At 33.9% G+C, this 18876-nt stretch overlaps 4 protein-coding genes across 5 annotated transcripts; 1 reads left to right on the top strand and 3 right to left on the bottom strand.

Annotated features, from left to right (window-relative positions):
- The first annotated feature begins 3460 nt into the window (after positions 1–3460).
- Positions 3461–4660, top strand: LOC115997497 (vascular-related unknown protein 1-like). Its single transcript, XM_031237061.1, has 3 exons — positions 3461–3900; positions 4236–4312; positions 4411–4660. Exons 1-3 carry the CDS (start codon positions 3535–3537, stop codon positions 4412–4414), a joined length of 447 nt encoding a protein of 148 aa, XP_031092921.1. The 5' UTR covers positions 3461–3534; the 3' UTR covers positions 4415–4660.
- A 5487-nt stretch (positions 4661–10147) lies between these two features.
- LOC115995674 (MYB-like transcription factor ETC1) lies at positions 10148–11199 on the bottom strand. Of its 2 annotated transcripts, none has more exons than XM_031234776.1 (3): positions 11010–11199; positions 10754–10850; positions 10148–10434 (listed from the first exon to the last, which is right to left on the bottom strand). In XM_031234776.1, the coding sequence occupies exons 1-3, from the start codon at positions 11068–11070 to the stop codon at positions 10347–10349; spliced, it is 246 nt and encodes an 81-aa protein (XP_031090636.1). In that variant the 5' UTR covers positions 11071–11199; the 3' UTR covers positions 10148–10346. The 2 variants fall into 2 exon arrangements, with proteins under 2 accessions (XP_031090636.1, XP_031090637.1); XM_031234777.1 differs by having other exon boundaries at positions 10754–10847; positions 11010–11187.
- A 1959-nt stretch (positions 11200–13158) lies between these two features.
- On the bottom strand, positions 13159–14209 carry LOC115997312 (polyubiquitin-B). The gene has a single exon (XM_031236847.1). It carries the CDS (start codon positions 14032–14034, stop codon positions 13273–13275), a length of 762 nt encoding a protein of 253 aa, XP_031092707.1. The 5' UTR covers positions 14035–14209; the 3' UTR covers positions 13159–13272.
- Positions 14210–14837: 628 nt separating this feature from the next.
- Positions 14838–15185, bottom strand: LOC115996983 (rapid alkalinization factor-like). The gene has a single exon (XM_031236429.1). It carries the CDS (start codon positions 15183–15185, stop codon positions 14838–14840), a length of 348 nt encoding a protein of 115 aa, XP_031092289.1.
- Positions 15186–18876: the final 3691 nt, after the last annotated feature.

Below are 18876 nucleotides of genomic sequence, written 5' to 3'. Positions count from 1 at the left end.
CCGCCGACTCACTTTGACATATCTACATATATATGCAATGTCACCATATTTTTGAATTATAAAAAATTATAAAGTTCAAAATTTTTATCTATTATAATTACATTAATATATATATATATATATATATATATATATATATATATATATATATATATATATATATATAAATGTTACTAGGTACTAATGGCGGGACCATGACATACAAGAAAAGTAAGTGCATTTTAAATAGAAAGTTTGAAAGACTATTCATAGAAGTAAGGTATAACATATTATTAGATTTATAAAATTAAGGAATGATATAGTATTTACAAATTATATTTTATATATTTTACTTTTTTTTTTTGAATACTACTAACTCTATTAGAATGCAGTATCTGTTCATAACTACTTTCTCAACCTATTGAAGCACAAGAGTCAGTATTGACTCCACTGAGGCTCAAATCCACCACCTCCCGTACAAATAGGAGGGTTTGATGCCACTGGACCCGTACAAATAGGAGGGTTTGATGCCACTGGACCACAAGATCCTTGTCATAAGTGGTATCGAGCCTAACCAATGAAACTGGAACAAAGTGGTGTAAATTTATGTTTTATTAATTTTATAAATGTAATTTTACCGTAACTAGTGGGATTTTACACCCTTCACTTCACTATTTAATAGGTAGGAGGTTTCAATTCTCTTTTTAACGGTTAGACCAAAAAATCAGTATTGTTAATTAAATTTGGTTATTATAACTCAATCTATCAGTTTCTTAATTTAAAATTTGTAGTATATATGATCCAAGAATTTGGAATATATGTACATGTAGATGAGTAATACCTTCAAACTTTTTAATTTTTTTTTTCGGTGACGAGAGAATTGAAACTTGTAGTCACTATCCTGAGAGTTTGTACTATTTAAACTCCGCTCATGTGTAATAGTTGACAAATAATCAATAAATTTCTTAATTCTTTGTATTAGAATTAATTACCTGTTCTTCATTGAAGCACACCTAAATCGGTCTAATCAATAAATTACATATATTCTAAAAGGCTTTTTAGTCTAGCTGACTACTTCCTAATTTGTTGTTTGTTTCACTTTTACCACACAATGCACATGCCCAAGTGGCAGCCAACTGAAATATCCATTGAATGTACAAATTACAAATTGGAAGGTAATTAGCTTTTAAATTAAAGAAACCACTATGTATTTGATATGTAATTAAAATATTAAATTTGACCTTTGATAAGTTATGCTATAATATTTATAGTATCCTACATTCCTACATATATATAAAAAAAAAATAAAAAATTACATGACAGTAGAATGCCTCTCAAACCACACGGGAAAAGTAAATTGTATTAGAAAGATCTCGTACGGTAGGCTGAACCAAAATGATATTAATTAGAATCAAGCTTGTAAACTTTAGGTACAAGAATTATATATACTTCGCCTACTTGACCACCCATTTAAGGATCGAGAATACGTTGCATCTTTACTATTAAGCCAAGAAGATCATTGAATTGGCTCAAAAACCATATATAACAAGTTTGTACAAGAAAGAATTGTGAAGGGGAATAAGAAGAATATAAAATTGGAATCAGTAACATGCATGCATGCATGCATGCCGAAGGGTTTGGAGATTGGAATATATATAGTTCATGCACTCTCTCAACTCTCAACCAATTTATAGTCCAAAGCCTTTGCCGGCCAAAATCCAAATATTCTAAAATTTCACTGTTGTAAACGTGAAGGCACAGTCAATTGCGGCATTTTATTCTTTCAATCTTTTATACATTTGAATAACTACCTAATATGCATGCTGTCTTACTGTCTACCTTTCTACATCTTATTCCCCATAAATCACCAATAATTTGTATTTCTATTGCTCAATCTTATCGATCTAAATATCTTACCATTTATCAACGTGTGGTTTTACATAAGAAGTCACGAGTTGACATAAAAAAACCTTGTGGCCTAGTACCATTCGGTGTCCCAGTTTACACTCCTGTGACTAGATAATGTGGTTGTTAAATCATTAATTAATGATATATAATTTTTTTTAAATATAAAATTATATAGTTATAACTTACAAATTGAGACATTTATTAAAATATTAATATAATAAATAAAATGTTATAAAGTAATTTCTCTTAATTATACATAAACTAAATCACGTATTACTAAAATTGTAAAGATAAACATAATATATTGGAATCATATACTACTAAATAATATGAATTAATTATTATTATTGAAAGTTAGTATTTTTCCTTTATTATATAAAAACTAAATCACATTATTAAAATCACAAAGATAAAAAATATATAATCAACAATGTTAGCAAAAATCAAATCATGATCTTCCACCTGCTAGACAACTTCTTTCAGGGTAAAATTTGAATTTTTATTTAATGTTTAGGTGTTCCTAGCTTTTTCAGACTAATCCTAAACCCACAGAATCTCACCTCTAAGCGCTAGAGTCACTACAGAGCTAAATCACAAGTGACACAATTAACCCACCGGTCAGACTCTAGTTTTTAATTTATACACCCACTAGAGATACAAACCACAACTTCCATCATTCTAAGCCTCCAAACTGCCACCTTCAATGGCAACATCAAGTCAGGAGATGAATAACTATGCTAAACCAGGGCGTAAAATTTGAACTTTTAATATATATTATAATTACGTGACTTCTTTGTTCCCTAGTTGGTGATTGACACAACTATCATTCGTGTACGCCACATTATCTAAATATTCAGAACAGTTGCGGGTAATGTTCATTTCAAATGTTGGGCATATTCGATATGATCTTCAAATGTTGCTTGAATTAATAATTACAGTTATTATTCAGTGGTCGGATGTTCTGGACTCCTAGTGTTCATTATGTTCATCATCACATATAGGTTCCAAAATAATATCATCACATCACTGGTATTGACTTGGACCATTTTTGACACATCATGTCCATAGAGTGTGCCACCCCCTCGTAGCCCTGCCTGCATGCCAACTAAGATTTCACATGATAAAAAGTTACTTTTTTCAAAGAATTGCACCATAATCTCGAGAGTCCACACTTATTCTTACCTCAAAATTAAAATACTTATAAATTAGGACTGGCAAAATTCACAATAAGACCAATTTAAACCATACACTTTGTAACTGTTAGTGAAGTAAAATTGTATATGCCTAGTTAAATTATGCCTCCCTCTCCCGATCCCTTTGTTCATATTTCTACACACCCGTGCTCAAAATAAGACTAATTTCATACTTCAAGCTTGGAATCCAGCCAACTATGTGCTTTTCAGCCAAAGAAATAAAGTTATTAACTCTTTTTAGTATATATGATCAATTAATTAAACTGTACTGTGTGGAGGCCGGGCCACATATTCCATCCTCTCCCTTTGTTCATATTTCTATTGATGATTTCCCTACTTCCTTTTCTAGTTTCTCCATTATATATAACCATACCCTACACTCCAACATTGCCTCAAACCCCAAACCAATAGCCTCTATCAACACTAGCTAGAACACTACATAGTACATACAATAATGAATTCTTCCACATCAAAAAGTTTCGGTGGCTGTAAACAAAAAACAGATGAGATTAGTAGGGCTGAGGAGAGTGGGTGGACTTCTTATCTGCAGGATTTTTCATTGAATAGTAGCAGTGATAACTATGGCGGCTCGGCGGCGTATTCTTACCGTGGAGATTACAGCCGTTTTGGCGGCCCTTCTTTGCACTCCGACGCTGCCTCTCCGGCTGCATGGAAGGAGCGCGGTGGCGCCGATGCTCACGACGGTGGAGACTCAATGGGCGGCTTTCATCAGAGACTCAAGAACTTGAAGAAATCAAAAAAGAAAACGTCTGACCCTGACTTGGAGGATACTGCTAGCTCACCTGTCAATAGTCCAAAGGTCACTCATCTTTTCTTCCCTATTCTTTCTTCTTAGGCTTGGTAGGCAGAATAATTGAATAATGCATTCTGTCTTAACTAAAAGATTAAAAGACTTTCTGTTCCTATGTATCAAACAATATTGTGGCACCCGGTTGCACCCCACATGGGAGGGGGTGTGTTCGAGTCTCAATGGATGCAATATTGGTTATTTGTATTTTATTTGGTTGAGAAGGTAGTTATGAACAGATACTACATCGTAACAGAGTCAATAATACTAAAAAAAGAATGTACCAAACAATATTAAATTCTCCAGCAAAACATGGAACTAAAATGATGTTTGATAACCGTCGACAGGTTACTGTTCTCAAGCCGGCGGAAATCAACCAGAAGAAAATTAAAGAAAGTAATATTGGGAATTACAGCAATTACCGGTAATTAATTATTTAATTTCCATTGTTTGAGAGATTATTATTATTATTTAGGTGTATTTTATCTTAACATTGTTGTTCTATGCTTATCTATGGTGTAGGTAAAATGAAAGTGCATGGGTTTTGAATGTTTTCAAGACTTGCAGAGTGATGAAGCATTCATCATATGCAACTGGATGATCGAATGTTAAGGATTTAATTTTAATTAAACCGTAATTACATGTAATTGTTTAATTAGATGCTCATTATGCAATTCAATTTCAGCATATATATGTATCAAAGTTACATGTAATTGTTTAGATGCTTATTACAATAACTGATCAATAAACATTTTCAATATAATTATATTGCGCTTCAGGCCTCAAGATACGTGTATTTTTTTCATTCGTTCATAAAGAATGGATTACATATTAACGTCAACATTAAAGTATGATAACAATAAAAAAAAAACAAAATAAAATAAAAATAAATAGGGACAACTCCAAGCCAAGTTAGTCTTACTAATAACTTAATAACCAAAATATTTCAAATTTGATTCCGGCGAGAACTATCTCTTGACATTTTTTACTTGAGCTGATAAACTTTAAACTTCTATATTTTAATGTGTGGTAAGCTTTCCATAAAAAGTTTATCCATATGGATGCTTCCTAAATGTCAAATCTTAGAAATCCATTCGATGAATTATTTGATATGAAAGTAGAGAGGACTGCAGGCTGTACCATTTTTGGTGATCAGACCATGATAGACATATCAAAAAGCCACCACAAAATCATTTTCATTTTTTCTTTCAATTCTTTCTTTTGAGAAAATGTAATAATTAAATTCCATGTCATCCTAAATGAATGTGTCTACAATTCCACAGGTCCATCCAACATAGATTGTCATTTCAGCTGGAATAATAATGAATGGATTAATTAAGTTTGTTAACAAGTCACAATTAGCAAGAACTTAATTAATTTAATGGAGGCTTAAAATACCATTTTTATAATTTAATTAACTTATTCATGGGAAGGGTACATCTCATTAACATAGATTAATATTCAATAGGATTACCCAAGTGATGGGTTACTATTTGAAATATGTTAATTAATTATTGATAAGTATGTATAACTATATATCTTATTTAACCGAAGCTAAGAGGGTCATGCGCAATTCAATATCTTTCTGCAAGCATATAATTTAAACATTACACGAGTTGTTATGTAAGTATAATAAAATAAAATTACACAATTGTTATAAACTATTTTGTTTTGACATAGTGATAAACATTTGATTTTAACTATTAGTATTGTCAGAACATGTCATCATATGTTTCTAGGCATCCAATTGTCATCTTTAATTATAACTTTTAACATAGTATACTATGCACAACTTGTACCCAAATAAAAATTCAGAGTAGATAGACCTAAAATTGTAATGACAAATTAATTGAAAATTAGACTTAATTGTCTCTATAATCATCCTCACAATTGGTTGGTCCATGGCATTATTAATTAACAAATCCCTAATGATGTAATTAGGAACATGGAATGTTTTATTAATTACAACCAAGTGGACCTTTGCTGCTTTACATACAATCAACTCATCCCATCCATCCCAATCCTAACTAGCTATCTCGCCATATTAGCATGTAAGAGCAAACCCGGCCAAACGTTTGAATTTCTCGCACCAGGCCAATTAACTCTTTATATATATATAGTGGGACCTATAAAAATTGACTTCGTCAAGATTATTTTCTTAATTTTACTCTCCACCAACCAGTTTCGATCAGCATCTTAATTAGCTTCCACTACATACAATATAATCGATCTATTAGCACTTGATGATGCCTTCTTAATCATACTTATTTGCATGCTTTCTCCCATCTTTTTCTTGATTGATAAGAATAATTTAGGACTAGAAACACTCCCTCCCTTTAGTCTAATCTTGATAAGAGCTGTCATTGTAATCCTTGACAAATGTAATATGCTAGCTACCTTAGCTAAACCTTGTTCGCTACGACATAGGATTCTTTGCAGGGAAAGACAACATACACCATATCAAGCCAACAGATAATTGATATTATTATAAATAAATAAAAAAATTGTAGCATATATAATATATATATTGTCTGACATAACTTAGTCAAACGCAACACGAGTATACAACGACAAAATATTTTTAAATTTTCTTTACTATTATTGAGATTATTATGCTCATGTGTTATGTTTGATAAGTGGGGAGATGTTAATTGACATTCTTTGTTTCCCACAAATGATGCACAGGTGAGGCAACAATAAGCATTCCTAACTATAGAATTAGTATGCATTATTAGTGCAGTCTGGTTTACTTCTCAATTCTCATGTGTAATATGCCAAAGGCCTTGTGATCAAGCGGCATAGCTGTAGTCCTCCCACCTGAGAAGTTACAGGTTCGATTCCTCATAAATACATGGCGCTCAGCCAATAGCTCATCAGGTCGCTCATGACACGAATCAAATGATAGATTATGTAAATCTTTAGAAATTGGGCCAGGCCGGCTTCAACAAAGTAAATGTGAAATAAGATATGTGGTCAAGGCAACATATAATGCCATTGATGATGTATTAGAGGTTGGGGCTAGGTTTAGTGTATTGCTATCTGATCTGATGTCTCTCTTTGAAGACGAGCGATCCACTTATATTTTGAGTGGGTTCCTGCACGGATCGGACCAAGACTATTCAGTGATGCAACTTATGAAGAATTTCAGGTACACTTGGAAACTTTGTGTTGAAGCGTGCTAAGTCTAAATAGTACACACACAAAAAAAAAAAAAAAAACATCTCGTCGTTATGTGTGTATGATTTTTGTGTTCAACGTTAGATTGAAAAAATAGGGCCAACCAATAATATAAAGGTCCGTGAAAATTAAAAGGTCATTTGAGAGATCATTTCTTGTTTATTGGTCAAAATAGGTTGATTATAACTAATATTTATTTTTTGATTATATCTTGAATTTCATGAACTCATTCACAAGTCTCTTGAGGAGGTAAATCAATATTGTAGCTATTGGTTGGGGCTCGAATTATGGTATTATTGTAGAAAGTAGATAGTATCATACTAAGTAACATTGGATTGCTAATAACCTTGTGGTTTAGTGGTATCCAATTGCATCTCATGTGGAAGGGAGTAGGTTCGAGTTTAAGTGGAGGTGTAACTATCTCTCTCTTGTGTACATTTTGTTCTGACCTCTTACCATCTCCCTCAACCGTTTGGATCACCATGTCTTCTCTACCTTTAGCCCATTAAGACTTCCCTTCTCTTATTGGGCCATCATGACTTCTTTATCTCTAGCCCAATTGAACTTTTTCCTTGCTTGGGTCACCATGGCTTCCTTCTTGCTAGCCCATCAAAACCCTTCACCTTCTTAGGCCACAACTCTCCTTTATTACTCCTTTGGGCCAAGTCTTTCTCAATAAAATGGAACCTCGGGAACCATGGCCCCATCAAGCTCATACCCCATAAAATTGTGCATTTAATTCTTCTTTTTAGGAGACAATATTATAGAAAAATATTTTTTTTTAAATACTCATAATTCTTTACAAGATAATACCAAATCTGAAAAAAATCATAAATTATTTGTATTCCTCGGTAACCCGTCCACATCAACATTCAATATCTTGACCCACTATTGGCCAAACCACTTGGGCACTAGGCCCAATGTGAGTTGATCACTTAGCCACATTTCATAATTGAAAAAACGAGTACTGTGAAAATACATGCCGCTCAACTAAAAAAAAAAAATTGATGAAGAGTTCCCTGAAAAGGACACTAAATACTTTTTGCCAGATTTCTCCAAATCACTAGTATGGCTAATCGGCCAACAAAATTTCCCCTTGTAAGTTTTTGAATGGGAGGAAGAAAGTCTTTTTGATACTTGAAAGAATTAAAGCTCTTGCCACTGAAATTTGATCATGTAATCACCATTTGAAAAGGTAATAAGGTATTGACACACTATATAATAGTTGTAAGATCTGTATACCTATTTATCATATACTTGAAATAAATATTTATTGGTTTCCACGATGCGGCTTATCGAATGAACTCATACACGAGAAGCCCGTACGTTGTTGTCATCTTTCATCTTTCGGTCTTCCGCGTCGGTCTACACTTTACTCATGCAGATTCCCAGTGGGATTTTGTCAGTCTTTGTTCATCAATTTGTATTAAAGATCCTTCTGGTGTCTGACCTTTTCTTTATATTTAGTTATTGTATAAACTATTTCTATTCTTGTTGTAACTGTAGTTTATTTCCTTGAGTTTTTGTACTATATATTGTAATTCTCTTGAGCAGTGAATACATGTGTTTTCATCCCTCTTTCATGGTATCAAAGCCTTGAATACTCTTACGAGTTTTTTTTTTTTTCTAGCAAGATTTTTTTTTTTGAAAACGTGATTCTAGCAAGATGAATGACCTGCTTGCGGTAAGCCGCTTTTTATTCAGAATTTAACTCTTACTGCGCGTTGCATTGATTATTTCTTAGAAAATTTGAAGACAAACCCGAAAGATTGGATTTTTATGTGTCAGCTGGAGTGAGGAAATTATTTAACCCAAAAAAAAAAGGTTCCTAGGTATGCTAGTTTTTTTAAATTGGAGGGGAAAGAAAATGAAATAAATAAAAAGATTATAGTTGTGATGCAGTATTTCCAGTTTATGTGGTCAAGAGTGTGAGATTTTGCCATGTTTTTCTGTTTCAGGATTCGAATTTTGGTGATATCGTCAGAACTAGTAATACTTTGAGATCGAGGAACTCGATTTCCATGGAGTCAGTGTGATTCAGGAATGGAAGCTTTCAAACTTTTACAAAGCATTTAGCAAATCGAGATTTCTTTAGAGTTTTGCAATGGTTGTTTAAAGCTTATCCTTTTCCATTGTTCTTGTTGTTGTAGATACGTGGCCTTGTGAAAAAATGTGGATAAACTCTCTGGTTTGCTGTAGAACCTAAAGGTAACAGAAGTAAATGAACCAAACACACCCTAAAGCTTCAAATTTTTATTCAAAATCTTGAGAGATCATTGATTAGGAAGTAGAAAAAGGAATCAGTTTATATTCATTGGTGTCTGATCATATGTTAATGGTTGCGTTTGTACACATTTTTTGTGTGTTGCCAATGGCTGTGTTTGATGTCTGCATTTTTGTACACGTCGTCTTTCTTTGATGTTTGTGATATATTATTGATCATCAGCTTCTCAAAGTTGATCAGCATTTAATTTGTGCCTTAGGTCTGCCTTTCAGAATGCAATTCAAGAAACAGGACCAGGACAGATAGAGTCTTGAAAAGATGGAATTTGAACTTGTTCATATATATACAATAATCAACTGCAGATATTTGTTCTGCTTCTTTTCCCTGTTCTTACATTCTACTCACTTGCAGGTCCTGAATAAATATATCAGAGCACCAGAAATTAAAATGGATCTGATCTGCTACATGATTGTTCTTCTCCTATGCTTCTCTTCTTGGCATCATCAAACCATGGAAGATGAAGTAGCAGTCTTTTGTTTTTGTAAAAATTTATTTTTGGATTAAGCTATTCCATGGCATTAAAGTTTAAAGTTACCACCTTTTAAAAAAAAAATTGAACTTCAAACCTATCCTGTAAAATTTCACACCGACACAAGATTACCAGGTTCTTGAAAATGCCTAGCTAGTTCAGGCAATATGTGCCTAATGGCATGTGACTCACTACAGACAAGGTGGTGGGTTTTGGTCATATGTTGGGGTCTGGAGACATGTTATTTGAGGTACCAAAAAATTCCCTGAAAATTTTGTACCTTTTTAAAACTAAAATGACTATAGTTTTATATATTTTAGTCATAAGAGGAAACGCAATCCGAAGAGAAATCCATTGCACCTTAAATTGAAATACCATAATGTTCATAGTACAAACCTTGTCACCATTAGTAAATCTGCAACACTGCTAAACCTATGCCCCAAAAAATATTTTCTTAAATTCCTAGTACACAGGTGAATATATCTTCACTGGTCTCAGAAATCAGAACAACCCTCTTCTTCTTCCATCTCATTGGCTGGTGGAGTATCTTGAATTCCAGTACTTCTCGATTTCCTCCGCAGTTCTTCCTGGGATTCTTCCAGCAATCAGCGACCACCTAGTTTGATCATCAACACAACCAAACATCTTAGGAGAAATGATATAAGAATGCCAGCATAGGTAATTCAGTTGGTTTCTGGTTTCTGGGTGACAGATTGTGAGTAAGGACACAAGATCGAGTCCTGACAGTCACAGTATGAGAGTTACGCCCAATGTGGTGAGCACCAGACATGATCCTTCCACCTAAATGGACTACTGAGTCACTGTGATTTACCACCTTTACAGGTCTCGGGACGAAGGATTTGGCCTTTTATGGGCAAGAAATGGTATGAGAATTAACAAATTTGATTGGTTTTAGAGGGTGATCTGATGTGTACCTTTCTCCAACCAAGTTGAACATTCTGGTAATAAGGATTTCTTCATCCTCTGAGAACACAAGCTCCTTTTCTAAATCTTTACTTGTGACCTCAACTGCTAACCACCACCACATACATACACACCCAAAAACCAAACATCAAGATGCATGGCAACTGGTTTTGCTTTGACAGTACAATATAATCATGACAAAAATGCAGAAATTTGTAGAAAAAGAAACAGGCAACTAAAAGCAACAGTACTGTATTCACTAATTACCTATAGAATCCACTTGAGCTTCAGTACCACAAGTACTTGAATTGGTATCCAAGTCAGCCATGGGAGTTGAAAATATTGTCAAAAACACAAGCAGCAGAATAGTAGCCAAAAAGGTGAAGTATTGAGGCAACTGCTATGGATAAGCCAACAACATGTAAAATATAAATAGAGAGAAAATTATTAAAATAATAATAATAAAGAAAGAGAAAAAAAGAATCAATCCCAAGAAAAGTCTTGAATTTTATGCTTTGTAGTTGGGAATTTTAATTTGCAGGAGAATGGGAGTTGATAAAAGGCCAAAACCTCATGAATGGTAGTTGTGGTGGTCCAACTTTCTTGATAGGTTGGTAGTTGGGTGCATATGCCTCTCTGTGGTTGGTCATGGGACATTTTTTTAATTTTGTTTTAAATTTTAAATTTTAAAAAATGGATAATATTCTACAGACAATCACATTAATCATTGAGATCTATTACCATTTCTGTAGGTGAAAACATAGAATGAAATTCATCTGTCTCCTTCATCACACTGGGATTGTTTGTTCTATTCATTAATATAGCAATTATGCAAACATAATCACTACTTAATTGGGATTCAGGATGATCAAATTGCAGAAACATGATTAGTGTATTATATTCATGAGCCTAAAATGTAGTTGCTTCATAGATGTTCATCAACAAGTACATATCCATCCATGTCCTATCCTATCTGTATTCTTTAGTATTTAGTACTTACTGTATTTACAACCAATGAACAGAGCCTTGTGTAGTTGTTTAGTGTGCTACTCTATCCGAATATGACTTGCTTTCTATCCTTAATTTCTCATGTCGTTTTCCAGCGTATATAGTACCAGTTGTCACTTTCATTTTTACAAGATTAGCGTCTTAATACAAAATTATAAATGTGATATGTTATAATAATAACGTTATTTAATTCATGAATAACGGATGAATAATAATAAAAATAAAAAAGGAAATGTTAGACATTAGACACGTGGACCTGGTAAACCAAAACTGTTGGGTTGTGTACTTTTCTCAAATAAATTTTGATGCAACATTAGGGGGGTTGCATGGTGCCCACCATATGCGAATTGTGAAAATATCCGAAAAGCATTAAAAGCAAAAGATAAGGTGTCTATCCTGTGCCAACTAATAGAAAATATCGGTGGGAATGAAATAAATAATGCAGGTTTTCGGTAGAAATTTCGGGTTTAGACTTTAAAAATGTAGTTAATTTAAAAATTATTAGAGATTTAGAGAGCGTGTTTTCATCTACTTTGTTTTTTCACCTACCCAACACAAACATGTTAGTTGTCATGTAATATTTAGTTGTGTAATTAGTTAATGATGCTAGATTACACATATTTGTTTGTGTTTATTTAGTATATTTAATGTAATAAAAAAAGAGTATAATTATGTTGTTAGGATTATGAGTGTAAAAACAAAGAGACATCGTTGTCACTGTGTCACACTCTAGATAAGGCTTGGTAGGAATACAGTGAACTGAGTGAAGTCTAGTCAGCCAGGGGATAAAATCGCTGTCAAATTCACAATAATACAAATACAAAACAGTCTTCCGGCTGAGTGAGGTGCAGTGGAATTTAGTTGCCACATGACAGCAACCATTTATTGACTATTAGTTGCATGGATTGATCAATCCATGCAGCTGTCAACCAAGTTAATCAAATAATGAGAAAATGATTAAAACATTACTTGAAAAGTCAATAAAGCTCTTAAATATTTTTTAAAAAATATAATTAGATTCTTTAACATTAGGGATTTATTTGACCATTTTTTCTGGAATAATTAATTTAACAATTATAAAGTTTTAAATTTAACTCATCCAGATACCTATTGATATTCTTGATTTGGATAGGTGGATAATTTAAGCTGGTTTGCATTCATCTACTGTAATCTTTTGTCAACTAGAGTCACAAGGCAAATTTCATTCATATAACACATTAAATTAATGATTGCTGACTTTCTTATAAATTAAAGGAATAGGCGTGTCCAAAGCATGTCAATGGGATCCATTTCACAATTAATTTTCAGCACCAGTTATAGTTGTGATACATCAATATGCGGTGTAAATTATCGTTGGTCCACGATATTACAACAATCAATTAATCCTTACACAGACTAATATGTAACACGAAAATTGCATATTCAGGAATATGATACGAATATCTGATTTGAATTATTATGTTAGTCCGAACAATAGTAATTAAAATCTAATTTTTTTTGTTAATCATATCACAGCCTGGCCTCATCCACTGCTAACAGTGCCTTTGAAAACATAGAGACACTCTCCATTCTCAACGCCATGCCAACGAAGACTACAGCTTTCTCTCATGATCCTCTGCTTATGAATGAAGATGTAGTCATCTTGGGGCAGGATTTTTCGCGTGATTAAGGATTGGATTAAGTCGTTAACCGTGCTTAAATCGCTGATTTCCAGGGGGATTGTGGCGGCATTAAGTAAGCTGGAAGAGGTCTGGACGAGGAAGCTTATCTTCCTGGAAGGAGGGTCGGCCATGGCGCGTGACATCGTCTTTAAATACACGATAACTTGCGAGAATTCGCGGAGGCCGTAGTGGCTTAGGCTCTGGTGTTCTTCCTCGAGCTCGTTGCCGGAGAAGAAGAGGGCCATCCGTTTTATCGGCGTGCCGTCGATTATGTGGATTTTCTCCTTCAGGCTTCGGACGGTGTCGGTGGGGTCCACTTCCATGTTTATTTTTCTGGCTGAGAATTTGACGGTGATTTGGAATTTAGTGTTACTAGGTTGTTGTTGTTGATGAAAAGGGTGGTTTGATTGGATGGAAAGATCGATTTTTGTGCCGTCGGAGATGATGGGGTAATCTTCCATGTCGAGACCGTCGATTAGTTCCCACCCGAAAATGGAGAGGCTTTGGGAGGCCATTGGCACTCCGAGAAGGTTTTGGATTCTGCGTTTCATTTCCAGGATGGGTTCTTGAGGCCCTACTTCCATGCCAAATTCATAGCCGCCCATTACAATGGTGACTTTCATTTTAATTCTGTGTATGTTAGTTAGTTAATGGCAGTGAAAATATAATGAAATGAAATCTGGATCGGATCGGAGGATATAATATAGAGTGGGAAGTCATGTAGGAATGGTGAGGTTTAGTTTAGGATTATTGCTCGCTTTAATTTGTATGTTATAGTGTGTTGTTCAAAGCAAACAAAACATGCATGAAATGGCGGATCGAACATGCACCATTTGCCTGCAAAAAAACTGAAGAACTAACAATCATTCTGAATCACAGCACGCATGCAATAGTTAAGAAAATTGAAGTATGCATATGCTCCATTTCAACTAATAGCAATTATATATGCTCAACACGCCCCGTATGCGAGCTAACTTTTGATGGACTCCAAGCAATAGGTAGATCATATAGAGATACTAAATTGAAGCATGTGCTACATATGATTGCACATTTATGTTTATATATTGTATATGGTTAGCAAAGAAAGAAGTAGTGTATGTATATACAAATTGGATGGATGGATAGGAATCTTAATTTATTTATTTAATAATATAAAAATATATATATAATCCTTCCCTTCCCATTCCAAAGATGAAAGATAATTATTCAAGAGATGGCATGGGATATACTAAAAACAATAAAGCTTGAATTTTTAGGTCGGTGATGATGATGAGGAATCCGGGTACGTAATTCTTGCATGGCAGGCAGCTAGGGAGGCCGGCGAGCGGATCAATGAATATATATAGATATAATCCATGCATGCATGCATGCATGCAACGGCGGCGCGGCAGATAAAATTAAAAAAAAAAAAAAAAAAAAACGGAAATTAACGGCCTCTTCCGCCGCATCTGGTGAAGCGGCTGCAGCCGCGGCTGTAGGGGCGGATGGGGCGGTGGATGTGGCAGTGATAGTAAGAAGGGCCTCTCCGGCCGCACGGGATGTTGTCCTTCTGCAACACCGAGTAGCTCAAGTATCTGTACTGGTAAAGCACTCGCCTTGAGGATACGGAGTCCAGCATCATCTCCTCCGTGTCGTCGACGTCGATTCTGCCTACGCTTCCCACGGAGGCGGGATTCACGTACATATTCGTGGATTGCGCCACCAGGGATAACGCCAGATTCGCCGCCACGACGAGGACGAGGAGGAGAGATAGTTGGGCTTTCCTAACTGCCATTTTTTTTTTGGTTCACGAAGGGGAGAATTGGATTGATGAATGGGACGGTGGATTAATGGAGAATGGCATCGCATTTTTAAACCAAATTTCATGGCTTAGCTACCATGAAGAGGAGAGAATTCAGGAGAAGCCATACATTTACCTTACATACATGATACATACAACTTGTCATCATCATTTTTTTTGAATGGATCAAATTAATCCAAAACCAAATTGCCCCATATCATGTAATCCCTACTCTAATATATTAATGGTAATAAGTACATAATTTATTAACTGAATATATAAAATAATATGTTAACTGCAAGTATAAATACATAATATATTAATTATAATAAGTACGCCAAGTACCTTGTGTTCAGATGACATGTAGTGAACTCTCCCATATGGGAGGTCATGAGATCGAAGAGACCTTCAATAGGTTTTACATACTAAAATGTAATGAGGTTAGTTGTATTAAAAAAAAAATTGTAATAAGTACATAATTTAAATTTTATTTTGAATCAGAATCTAAAATATAAGATGGAATCTGATTTATGGTATCAGATTTTTTTTTTTGGGAGGGTTTGCATTTTTTAGTATCTATGGAGATTTCAAGCAGCCCAATATCCAAATGGACCAGACCCAGAAAAAGTATTCTTTTCCCAAGCCCTATTATATGGTTAAAAACAACTAAATTTATTTATAAATAATGTGATTAGAATGAAGTTGGGATAGATGATGAAGATTGTAGGTAAATTATACCGTGGACTAGAGTCTACCTTGCATTGTATATCTGATTAAAAAATAACCTTCACATTGTGTATCTGTAGTTGATCGTTTCTGTACCAGTAACTATCATATCATATTATGTGTCAGTAATTATGTTGTATCTATAGTTGACACATTCTCTGTACCTGTAGTTGATAGTTTTTGTACTTATAGCTATCCTATTATGCATCAGCAATTATCAAGTTATTTATTTACATGTACATAAACGGTGAACTATAACTTATAGGTACAGAATGTGTTAACTGAATGTACAGAACTTTTGTATGAGGGTTCACAATGAATATGAACTAACCTAATTGGGTAGCTCAAGTGGCAATTGAGCTTTCTTTGTAGGGAGGAATTTTAGGAGAACCCGAGTTCAATTCCCACAAGTGACGATTCCCTTACCAAAAAAAACAATGAATATGAACCCTGAACCCTATTCCATGGTATGACACTTGAAGATTGTAAGGGTCCTTAATTATTCGGGGTGTAGTCTTAAAGTTTTTGCTAAGAGAGGTTGTACCATATTGTCCTAAAGGTGGCGATAACGGTTTAAATCACCTTCTAGTGCGCCTAATAATCAGGAGTTCAAATTCAATAATAACTTAATTAAACCGGTTGAAACCGAAAAAACAATAATTAAAAAAAAAACAAAATATATAAAGACAAAATGCCAATACTAAAAAAAAAATCATAAAAAAATTAAAAGTGTACATAAAATAATAATCTGCGATGTTAAATGACAAAACTAATAGTTTAAAATTAAATTTGAAATTGTCGCAATCCGATGTAATTAACTCTTTATCCACGACAACAACATCCTACCATTGCACCATTTGCACGTACGGTTGCAAGTGTAACCCTACACCTGGCATGTCCATGTCCATGAGTATCATTTTAAACCACCTAACAATTTTAATTTTGGTGGTCACCGCAACAACTTAATTACTAGCAGCATGTACGTCGCCAATAAGTGAGCTCAAATTTCCCTATCTAGATATTACGACAAAATTTTCAATTACTTTTATTTTTGTTCCTTGTACGCCGCTTGTCTCGCTTAATTATACGAGACTATATATTTAATTCGCGATAGTGATAACAATATGGTATTTTATTAAATATTGAATATTATGTATTTCAATTTTCAAAATAACAATTGATCTTGTCTTGTGATCTTGCTACTAATGTTGGTAGGAATCGTAGGGTGGGAGCTCAATTTCGGTCACGCTATATATTAGAGGTTTCGGTTTAGAGATTTTTATTCTGGTGAGAACAATTCTTTAGGTGTGGATGTGAGGACAAATCTAAACCATTGATCTGCAAGATCTTATGGATGAGAAATCAAGTAAAAAATGAGCGAGGTCATTTTCATAAATATTATAAACTTTTAAAATGAGCGGGGTCATTTTCATAAATATTACAAAATTTTGTTTATTTCAACCGTTGGATCTACTAGATCAATGGTTTGGATTTGTCCTTATGTTCTCACCTAGGACATGGTTCTCACCTGATTAAGGACCTCAGTTTAGATTTGAGTCTTTGTGTGCAGAAGTATACAGTTTTGTGTTGAAGTTTGAAACCATATTAGCTTGATTTATCTTTTTATGGATCTAGAAAATAAATTTATAAGGTCTAGAATATAGCCCAATAAAACTAAAAAATTTAAGTTATAAAAAAAATAAAAATCGGTAGGTTGAAGTGTCCCCAACTAAAAAATCACTTTTCAGTGTGACGATGTGTAGAAACATAAAGCATAAAAGATCCAAATAGAATTAAGTGGCATGTATAAGTGGAGAGGGGTTCAACTTACAGCCACAAAACCATAAAAAGTTTATTTTTTTTTCACATATACAATCTACATTAATTTTATTGTTAGGTTATTATTTGTATCTAATTGGATTGAATTCAATGAATTGGTATACCGGACCAATATATCTAGTATAGTTTTAAAGTTGGGTAACGCGTTGTCCCATTTATGGGAAGTATATGCATATAGATATCGACTGACTCTGTTAGAATGTAGTATCTTCTGTTCATAAATTACTTTCTCAACCAATTGAAGCACAAAGAGACAGCAGCGTCTCTACTGAGACTCGAACTCACCCCTTCTACATGAGGTGCAACTGGATGTCGTCACTAGACCACAAGGTTATTGACAAGATCAACTTGTAATTAACACTATTGATTTGAGAGATTTACTTTACATATTTTGTCGGAGTCCTTAATTGGTAGTTTTGGTTGTACAAATACCCTGAAATTGGACTTGTGAATTGTAATCTCTTACCTTTATTCCTAAAGCAATAGTAATAGTATTTCATATTTACTTTTCTTAACAATATTCATTTCTTTTTACACTTGTGTTGGCTAGCCATTGACTACATATAGATCATAAAATTTACATTCTTAAAACAATATCAATTGTGTTGGCCAGTCGCTAATTACCTATGTAATAAAACTAACATTCTCAATATTTCATATTTGTGTTGGCCAATCATCGTAAAACTAACATGTACGCTAGTCATGGTTTTATTTGATGATGAGTTAGTTCTAGTTAGTAAGGGCGTGCAATAATCTGCAAATCATCTAGGAAGATTTTTTGCAGACAGATTCAATCGAAAATGTGTTAATAATAATAAAAAATTCGTAAATTTTTTAATTCAAGAATCATACTTCACATACTTGCACGTACCTTTCAAGACATGAATGATTATTGAATATATATATATATATATATATATATAAATTAAAGAATAGTTTGTATGGTGTAAATAATGTGTAATGTTGCAACCCAGAAATTTCTAAAAGCTAGATGGAATATTATACACTTGTTTCACAAGCTAAGCCAAAGTGATTTTTTAGTTGGGAGATATGCCAGTTGCCACCACTCCAGGGCGGCCACGTAGCCATTGGGACAGCAGAGAGTTGGTGAAATTTCCAA

The sequence above is a fragment of the Ipomoea triloba genome, chromosome 11, assembly GCF_003576645.1.
Source record: "Ipomoea triloba cultivar NCNSP0323 chromosome 11, ASM357664v1".
Lineage (NCBI taxonomy): Eukaryota > Viridiplantae > Streptophyta > Magnoliopsida > Solanales > Convolvulaceae > Ipomoea > Ipomoea triloba.
This window is presented reverse-complemented; position numbering and strand designations above follow the sequence as displayed.

Excerpts from the sequence above, each read along its gene's own strand:
- LOC115997312 (XM_031236847.1), bottom strand. The coding sequence starts at position 14,034 with ATGAAAGTCACCATTGTAATGGGCGGCTATGAATTTGGCATGGAAGTA.
- LOC115995674 (XM_031234776.1), bottom strand. The coding sequence starts at position 11,070 with ATGGCTGACTTGGATACCAATTCAAGTACTTGTGGTACTGAAGCTCAA. Across the intron at positions 10,851-11,009 it reads AGCTCAAGTGGATTCTATAG|CAGTTGAGGTCACAAGTAAA; the intron begins GTAATTAGTGAA and ends GGTGGTGGTTAG. Across the intron at positions 10,435-10,753 it reads TTCAACTTGGTTGGAGAAAG|GTGGTCGCTGATTGCTGGAA; the intron begins GTACACATCAGA and ends TGATCAAACTAG.
- LOC115997497 (XM_031237061.1), top strand. The coding sequence starts at position 3,535 with ATGAATTCTTCCACATCAAAAAGTTTCGGTGGCTGTAAACAAAAAACA. Across the intron at positions 3,901-4,235 it reads CACCTGTCAATAGTCCAAAG|GTTACTGTTCTCAAGCCGGC; the intron begins GTCACTCATCTT and ends AACCGTCGACAG.
- LOC115996983 (XM_031236429.1), bottom strand. The coding sequence starts at position 15,185 with ATGGCAGTTAGGAAAGCCCAACTATCTCTCCTCCTCGTCCTCGTCGTG.